This window comes from Tachysurus fulvidraco, chromosome 14 (assembly GCF_022655615.1).
Source record: "Tachysurus fulvidraco isolate hzauxx_2018 chromosome 14, HZAU_PFXX_2.0, whole genome shotgun sequence".
In the NCBI taxonomy this organism is placed as follows: domain Eukaryota; kingdom Metazoa; phylum Chordata; class Actinopteri; order Siluriformes; family Bagridae; genus Tachysurus; species Tachysurus fulvidraco.
Genome location: NC_062531.1, coordinates 2,329,564 through 2,339,485, shown reverse-complemented (window position 1 = coordinate 2,339,485; position 9,922 = coordinate 2,329,564). Strand labels below are relative to the sequence as shown.

General features: G+C 42.6%; 1 protein-coding gene across 1 annotated transcript; it reads left to right on the top strand.

Annotated features, from left to right (window-relative positions):
* The first annotated feature begins 2,022 nt into the window (after nt 1–2,022).
* On the top strand, nt 2,023–8,141 carry fam78bb (family with sequence similarity 78 member Bb). Its single transcript, XM_027160650.2, has 3 exons — nt 2,023–2,350; nt 2,426–3,526; nt 6,176–8,141. Exons 2-3 carry the CDS (start codon nt 3,264–3,266, stop codon nt 6,696–6,698), a joined length of 786 nt encoding a protein of 261 aa, XP_027016451.1. The 5' UTR covers nt 2,023–2,350; nt 2,426–3,263; the 3' UTR covers nt 6,699–8,141.
* Nucleotides 8,142–9,922: the final 1,781 nt, after the last annotated feature.

Genomic DNA, 9,922 nt, shown 5'->3' with positions numbered 1-9,922 from the left:
TTTTTCACAATCTCTCTCTCTCTCTCTCTCTCTCTCTCTTTCTATCTCTATCCATTTAACTTTTTCTTCTGTGTTGTTTTCTCCCTTCTATCTCTTTCTCCTCCTCTCTGTCCATCTCTGACTACCACTTTCTCTGCCTGTCTTTCCAACTATTTCTTTCTCTCTCTTTTGCTCTCTCTGTGCATGTCTTTCATTTTTTTCTCTATCACTTTCTCACTCCAATATCCATTTATCTATCTATTTATCTCTAAAGCTAAGAAAACCAACCTTAGCATTTTATCGTTTTTATAGTAACAACACATCAACTCGGTGACTTGAAAGAGAGACAGAGAGACACACACAGGGAGAGAGAGAGAGAGAGAGAGAGAGAGAGAGAGAGAGAGAGAGAGAGAGAGAGAGAGAGAGAGAGAGAGAAATTTTCTAGTAAATTAAAATGTTAGCATTGACAATTCAGTGTTGTAACAGAAATAAAACACTTTAAATGCAGACAATAAACTTCAGCACACCCTGGTTTACCCTGGTATATATTATGATTTAATTAACATTTCTTTGCTGATCTTTATCCAGTTTAATTTATCCGTAGCCTAACTATCATCCCCACCACTACAGGGGTCACTATGTGACGTCATTTGAAGCTCAGTCTGTTGTACGGTGTTACACACAGACGATGTAGGGTATAAACATCTATACAGGAAAAGTAAAGAAAACACACACCATGTGCTTGTAGCAGCTGAAATTCTTAGCCACCGTGACATAGGAGAGAGAGAGATATCTGACACGAGTTCCATCACCGTGACGACAGTCGGTTTCCACCAGTTGTCATGGTTACACGGTAAGGCATCAATTAAGGCGCAGATCGTGTCCTTATGCTCGAGACTGAAATGGGAGAGAGAATTAAGCCCCGGGCGGTCGGTCTGATTCTGACATCTCTACAAGTGCCATGCTGTGAGCTCACATCTGCTGAAATCACACGCTGTAATGGAAATTAAATAACCGATCAAAATGGGTTTCGTCGTCTGTTCATAAAGAGGATGTTTCTGACATTTTCCAAACGTTTACCGTAGTTTTACTGCTGATGTTGGTGACATTTAGACCCAAACTACAACATATCATGGTAACTCAAATTACTCACATACAGTAAGTTATGTCCAGGACAGACTTGTTAAAGGTGGGGTAAGTAATGTCGATCAGACAAATCACGACCCTGTAACATCCACAAACATTTCATTTACAGTCTGTTCACTAAGATATCAGCTGAGAGGAGAAACTCCAGTCTTTGGCATCCTAGGATGGAGGAAAAAAGAACTGACTCCACAAATGGCTACCACAATTTATTTGAAGCATACAATTAGAATGGTTCTGTATGGTTCTGTATGGTTCTGTATGCTGTAGCGTTAGAATTTCTCTTCACTTTCCTTCCCTATGATCCCTGAACACTAGAGTGTCCTGCTCAGAGCCAAACCTTGACCACACTGAACACCTTCAGGATGAACTGTAACTGGGGCCTCCTCCACTATCCCGGCATCAGAGTCCGATCTCATTAATAACACACATCCCACAGCCATTTTGCAACAGCTAGAGAAAAGAGCGAAGGACTTACAGGTGTGATGGTCAGGGGTGCACATACTTTTGGACTTATAACATATGAGGCACTTCAGTAACTCAAATTCACCCCTTTACAATGATGCATTATTCTGTACTTCAAGTAAATCGTTCCTTAAAAATAATAAACCTCAATATCATTTGATTATTCGTCTATATACACCGTTTAATCGGCAGTCACGTGACATGACAGTAATCTTGACACGGCTGATTGTTGCTATGGCAGCAGTTACGCGAGGTAGCTATAGAAGGTGGAATTTTTTTTTTTAAATTATTATTATTTATTTATTTTTTAGAAATATAGAAGTGAAATATTACGATTCAAACATCTTGAGATTTGAACTCTAACTCGTTTTACACAGCTGATGATGGATTTCCGGCAATCTGGAGGACGTCACTCATATCAAGCTGCAATCTGACTGCAGCCTACAGGATGAGAACACACACACACACACACACACACACACACACACACACACACACACACACACACACACACACACACACACACACACGCGCCCGCACACACACACACACACACACACACACACACACACACACACACACACACACACACACACATTCTCCTCCTCCTCCCCGCGCATTCAGCACCACGGAGAACCGAACAGCGCACGAGTACCGGCGGATACGGAAATAAGGAGAAATCAGAGGAATCACGCTCTATTCTAGACCTCTCTAGACCCATTTCCCCAGCATGCAAGGCGTTTATGATGCTCGTCAGCTCTATGTAGGTACATGATGATGTTATGATGATGATGATGATGATAACGGACGCTTTATGTTTTCACGCCCCAATCCACAGTGCAGCCGGATCGTAACACGGGGCTCGGAAGCGTCACCGTGAATCTGCTGCGGTCTTCTGCTTCACTGCCATCAGAGAGGAGATGAAATCGGCTGCGACTGCAGGTTTTAAGCCCGAAAACGTCAAAGCAGCGCCGTGTGCCGCGGTGTCCGGTTAGTGACATGAAAACGCGGACTAGAAAGAAGGAAGAGGGCTGAAAATAAAAGAGGGACACGTTTCCTATGGACCAGAAGAAAATATACAGAATCAGAGATCGGTGATGTTCACTGGCATCTTTAATTAAACTAAAATAAACAAATGAATGTGAAAATCTATTAAATCTTTATCTGGACAAAAACGATTTGAATCATTTCCTATATTTACCTACAAAATAAAACTGAAACTATTTCTCGCTCGTCTTGGATTATTAGCATTAACTTAAACACCAAAAATAAAGATTTATAATTATTCAGATTTTTTAAAAAATCCAGCAGCGTGGCACCAAATTTCAGAAATGAAGACCAGGAAGAACCAGGAGGTTGTGGAGATGTTGGAAAGGCACTGCTATTAAACACACAGCGATCATCTGTGGAGATCGTCCAGCAATTTTTGCAGGTTTCCTCCCAACTGAGCTTGTACGTAAATGTGAAGTTAAGGAGTTGAGTTCTACGAGAGGTTGGCTTGCTCTGAGGAAATGTATCGTAACGAACCGGTCTTCTACAACCTACTGTGCACGCTGCTTTGTGATTATCTTTCACTGTGAACGTTGGGAGAAACCCGGTGTCTGTGATCGTTCCAACTGTAACTTACCCACACTGATGCGAATTCTTTGGTTGAGCTCAAAGCGCGCCTCTCTACCATGGGCTGCGTCCAGAGCTTCAGCTGCAAGTCGCGGGTCAAGCGCGAGAACATTACCGTGTGTGATATGTCAGCCACCATTGACCAGTGCCCCACAGTGATCGAAGAGAACTCGCCTATAGTCCTGCGCTACAGGACACCGTACTTCAAAGCTTTTGCCCTAGTGGTCATGCCGCCCATCCCTCGCCATGAGACCTGGGTGATTGGATGGATCCAGGCTTGCACTCAGATGGAATTCTACAACACTTACGGAGACACTGGCATGTAAGTTTAGGAGTGTAAACATGTGATGTTGCTATCTTGAGACTAACCAAAGCAAAGCAGGCTAAAAAAATATAAACAACCACCGTGACCGAATTGCAATTAATGCTTTATCTTTATTTATTATTTATGGTTAGAAATAACGCTCCATATAATCGACACCATACGAACTATAAGAACTGGAGCAGATGTGAAAACACATCACGTTGTTTCTCTGCCAGATCAAGAAACACTTTTTATTTGGTGATTGTTGCAGCCAAAAAAATTGAGTTTGCAACTCGATCTGGTGAATCGGAAGCATCGGTGAAGGCTCATATGTAATGACTGTCTATGAGCTCATTAATTCTACACAATGAATGAAAGTGAAAATCTGCATCGTTTTGAATCGTTTGTTTAATTTTGTGTTTTTTGTTGTTGTTGTTGTTGACCAACTTAAAAATTATTGTTTTTTTGGTTGCTATAACATAAGTGAGAACAGAAAACTAACTTCCTCTAAAATGTCCTATAACATTAAATGCACCTATAAATAGATAACAATAATAATCCATTTCATTAATAATGCATAATAATGGATAATCATTGCCAATTTGAAAGAGAAATAAAAGCCTCCGGGATGCGCTGATAAATAAAAATACTCAATTTCATGATCTGACTAGCTTTAGTAGCTGTTTGCTATTAAACAAGTGAGCTAGCCTTACATTAATGGGCTGTTAGTGATTAACATGTGTTAGATAAAGACAAGGAGTTAGCGAGCGAGTTAACAGCACCGTCAAAAGCTTAGCAGCAGCTTTTTCATCAGGAGACCCGACTCGGTTTTCTCACTGCATCTGCATAAATAAATAACAAGAATGACGTAGCTGCTTCGCTCGCACATGGGGAAACAGGTCAGTCAGAGAGAAACAGAAACACAGAACAGAACCCGAGGTAGAGAAATCTTCTCACACCCTCCTACACCCCTGACTGTCTGACTGATGGGGTTCCTCCATGCAGGGTCTGTTCATGTGGAGGTGTGTGTGTTGGGGACGTGTGTGTTTCTGCCTGGAGGTGTGTGTGTGTGTGTGTGTGTGTGTGTGTGTGTGTGTGTGTGTGTGTGTGTGTGTGTGTTTGTGGGACTGAAGTCTTGTGGAGGTTCTGTGTGTGACAGATGGAGCAGATTTGATGACGAAATGCCAGAACTTTGCGCCAAGTGACACTTCCTGCTTAAAAAAACGAGCTCTGATACTGAATCTTTTTGCACACACACACACACACACACACACACACACACACACACACACACACACACACACACACACACACACACACACACACACACGTGCACGCATGCACACACACACACACACACACACACACACACACACACACACACACACACACACACACACACACAGCTGGCCTACACTATCATATACACTCATTACTAACTAATTACTACACTGTTATGAATTACTTATAGGGGCTACGCATCAGTGACTGCTTTTAATCTGTTAGCTACATCGCTAACATCGCTAGCAATGCTAACATCGCTAACCTGCTGTCATGATAAACATTTTGACCAGAAGTTTTCAGATGATAACTCTTTGCTCTTGTAATGAAACTGGGGACGAAATATAAGCAGTTGAATTCTATTGAATAGTTTTTTATTTATGTGTTATTATTAATTATTACTGCTAAACAAGCTAGCTAAATCTAGCTATTAGCTATATAGAAATAGCTATATCAGCTATGTTAGCTATCAAAATGCTAACCTGTCCAAAAGCTCAAGCAGCCACCCACCAATATTTAATACCTAAAATTTGACTATGCTTTTAATTAGCTAACTATTTATGTTTAGCTAACTTGCTCCAGAATAAGCTGCATGTTCTTATGCTAGCTATCTTGTTTAATAATAAACATTTACATTTACAGCATTTGGCAGACGCCCTTATCCAGAGCGACGTACATAAGTGCTTAAATCTCTAACACTGAATACATTAATGCTGGTTCACTAGGTTACAGACTTAAGATACCATGAGTTTAAAACATTTGTTCAAAGTTACAATGAAAGTGTGTTTTGTTTTGTTTTTTGTTTTTTTAAATGCAAAGGATAAGGAAAGAAGTGCTAGTTGAAGTGCTTCCTGAATAAGTAGGTCTTCAACCGCCGCTTGAAAATAGCCAGTGACTCGGCTGTCCGGACCTCTATGGGAAGTTCATTCCACCACCTTGGTGCCAGTACAGAGAAGAGTCTTGTAGTATACTTGCCTCTTACCCTGAGAGATGGTGGAACCAGTCGAGCAGTGCTGGTAGATCGGAGGTTACGGGGTGCAGTGCGAGGAATGTAAATGTAAATGTAAATGTAATAATAAACAAAAGCTAAATGCAGTTAGCCAACAGTTCCTCGAGCCTTGCAATGATGTTATGTAAAAAATCTATTTTGAAGAAGTTTTCGATTTCTAGCTAGCTAATGTTTAGCTTCTCAGGTTACCCTCAGTGGAATGTTGGCTAGCTATCTAGAATTTTGTGTTTCCACACCATCCCAGAATGAAAGTGGTAGCTTAGCGGTTAGCTTTCTATGCTCAATTGGGATTTGGGGTGAAATAGAATAGCTATGAAATAATAAAGTAAATAAAACAAATATTTCCGATTTTACCTTTTACCTCTGCTTCCATTTAGGTCGAGCTGGGAGCTCCCGGAGCTGAGGGACGGCATGGTGAACGCGATCAGCGACTCGGACGGTGTGAGCTACCCTTGGTACGGCAACACCACCGAGACAGTAACCATCTCAGGCCCGACATCCAAACCTTCACGCCTCATCGTCAGCATGAATGACAACTTCTACCCAAGTGTGACGTGGGCGGTGCCAGTGAGTGAGAACAACACGCCAATGCTCACGCACATCACACGTGACCAGAGCTTCACCACGTGGCTTGTGGCGCTCAACGTCGGCACATGCGAGAAGATCCTGCTGCAAACCATCAAATGGAGAATGAAAGTGGACATCACCGTTGATCCCACAATGCCTCTGGGCTCCAGGGCCAGGCTGGTTGGGCCTCTTCACCAGGACCAGCCCAAAATCCTCACCCAAATGGAACCCATTCCCCACAATGCCATGGGCAAACCCAACGCGAATGATGCCCAGGTGCTCATGTGGCGGCCCAGAAGGGGAACGCCATTGGTTGTGATCCCCTCGAAGTAGCTGGTTCGGGAAAACGTAAGTGTGGATACAGGATAGTCCTTTCCACTGGGTTGATTTTTGACTCTCCGGAAATATACCAAGAGCAGGACAAGCGGAAAATGACAGATGATAGTTCTGTCGGTGATGTACCGAGTGCCCCAGCGCGATTCGAAAGGCCTTGTTCATACTAATAAGGATCCATTTGAAAAGTTCTTTCTGTTGCTGTTTTAGATGTTTTCCATTCTTCCGTTATCACATTTGAACGTTAATATTAATATTTGATCAGTGTTACGATGGACGTAAGCGATGTCAGGAAGAAGGAATGTCTGTTAACTCTTGATCACGATCCTGTTACCAACCATGAGCGGTGCACCAAATACCTGTATCTGAGTTGAATCCGGTTGGCATCAACCTCTGGATTGGTATCAGATCTGACAAACACTACATGGTCAAATGTTTGTGCACCCCTAACTATTACACTTTAATGTTAATGATATAATAAGCTCCACTTTTCATGGGAGGCTTTTCACTAGGTGTTGGAGTGTGGATGTAGAAATTTGTGTTTGTTCGTATATTCCACAAGAGCGTTATTGAGATCAGACGCTGATGTCAGGATGGTGTGGAGACTTCAGTTCCAGTTTATCCCAAAGTTGTTCAGTGGGGTTAAGTCAGAGTCAGGGTTCTGTGCAGGACACTTGAGTTCTTCCACTCCAACCATAACCTCCACACCATGTTTCTTTATGGAGCTGCTTTGTGCACAGGGGTGTTGTCATGCTGGAACAGCTAACCCTACAGCACACAAAGACATTCTATACAATTGTGTGCTTAAAAATTTGTTTGGAAAACAAAGGTGTGATTGTCAGTTGTCCACGTACTGTACACTTAGCCATATAAATACATTATGCTAATTGATGCTACGCCGGTCAATGCAGATATCGGCCTCGTCATGAAAACAGAAAAAGTGGGATTAATGCATTACTATGGACCGCATGATGGAGGATAGAACCAGGGCGTGAACCAGGGCGTCCTGCCGAAAGAGTCCAATGAGAATGTTTAGGCATTAAAGAATAGCTTTTTCTATATCCTCAGGAGCTCTTAAGTTTGGATCGCACAGATGCCATAGCCTTTCGTGGCCAGGAGACCAAAACTGACCGTGAGGTCTTAGCACTCGGGATGGTATACTCTCTTACCTCTCAATCAGAGCAATGTGAGTGATGACCTGTGATGTAGCACGAGCAGCAGCTCAGTTTGAGAAGACGCGGTGGTTGGATTAAGATGTCTTGAAGGAAGCACATGCTAGCTTTCACCCTTCCTGGTTGGTAGCTGGTGTATGATAATCAAGAGCTAGCTAGTGGGTAGAAATGGACAAATGACCAAATTATGATGAGAAAACAACAACAAAACAGAAATTAGACCAGCAACGATCAGGAATGTACAGTAGAACTTTCTGATCCCGAAAACACCGCTTTCAAATGTGATCATATTAGTGTGGTACAGTAGGCATTCCAGCGTTCTGGGGCCAAACTTTCTAAAACCACAGACAGGACCACTTGCCTTAATTCCACACTACTGCCTTTGACTGGACGGACGGACGGACGGACGGAGGGGGCCGAGGATTCACGGAAAGGCAGCCTACGGACCGGCGAGCCGCCTTAGAACCAGCTGCATGCTGGGGTACCAGAGACAGAACAGGAATGTGATACCTAATGTGGGATTTGTTAAGAAAAATGACTGATGAGTTGAGCTTTGAGGTTGAGTTCTCTCTGTTGTTACAACTTCATGGTTAATGATTCGTATTAGAACAAAATTTTTCAATAAACTTCTTGGCTTAAAGTGATTCTAAGCTGAAGATCAAGACGAGTAAAAAAAAAAAAAAAAACTCGTGCTCTACGCCAAACTTTACACATAAGTCATAGTCTGTCTTCTTTCACCTGGTAAAAGTACGACGTTGTAACCGAGGAAAATGCTACGCTCCTGTTTTTAACACGGTTTCGGTGCTGTTCAGGAAAACCAGCAAAACCTTTTTTAACACAGTCCACATTTCCACCGGTTTACAAAGTAAAACCAATCACCATAAAAGAATGTAAAAGTTTTATATCTGGCACTGAGGACATACACATGGTTAAATCATCAACTTTATTTAGACCACTGAAGCGTGGTTTCATTATTTTTTTTAGAATTAATTTGGTGACAGGAGGCACGGTGGCTTAGTGGTTAGCACGTTCGCCTCACACCTCCAGGGTCGGGGTTCGATTCCCGCCTCCGCCTTGTGTGTGTGGAGTTTGCGTGTTCTCCCCTCGGGGGTTTCCTCCGGGTACTCCGGTTTCCTCCCCTGGTCCAAAGACATGCATGGTAGGTTGATTGGCATCTCTGGAAAATTGTCTGTAGTGTGTGTGTGTGTGAGTGAATGAGAGTGTGTGTGTGCCCTGTGATGGGTTGGCACTCCGTCCAGGGTGTATCCTGTATCGATGCCCGATGACGCCTGAGATAGGCACAGGCTCCCCGTGACCCGAGAAGTTCGGATACGTGGTAGACACAAATGACTCAGACACCATCACATGTTCAACCTTCACCCAAAAACAGCAACGATTCAATCGATATTTAAATCTGAACAGATTATTAGTTGTGTAGATGGTTTGTAATCTCCTATATAAACGGACACCAGTGGAAGCTCCGCCCACTGCTCCGCCCACTTTCCTCCCTACTTATTACATAAGTGATATTTTGCTTGGGTCTTCGCTTCTTGATTCTTTCTTTATTTTTTTGGCAGAAAGATGAACAGATGAACACCACAGATTCCAGTAAAGAACAATGTTTAGAGTTTATGTTTCGCCTGGCGAACTTAAGCATGTAGCTAATATCAGTAAACAGAAATGTCAGACATGTGGAAGACATCGGGTTAAAGTAGCAATTTATATTTAAGCAGCAACGATATGTTAAAAAACAAAACAAAACCATTTTATCTATCTATCTATCTATCTATCTATCTATCTATCTATCTATCTATTAGTAATTACTGATTTTTTATTTTCTCTCTTCATCCCCTTTGCCAGGATTTCTCATTATTCCCCTTCAGGGTTGACAGGTCTGATCACACAACCCCACAGCCCCACAACCCCACAGCCCCAAAGCCCCACATGTAATCAGTTCTCAGCTCCACACAAGAAACAGAGACGTCGAGGTGGAAAAGCGCTGAAGGTTAACGGTTTGGCTACCGGCACCTTGTTGGTGCAAAATATCCAACA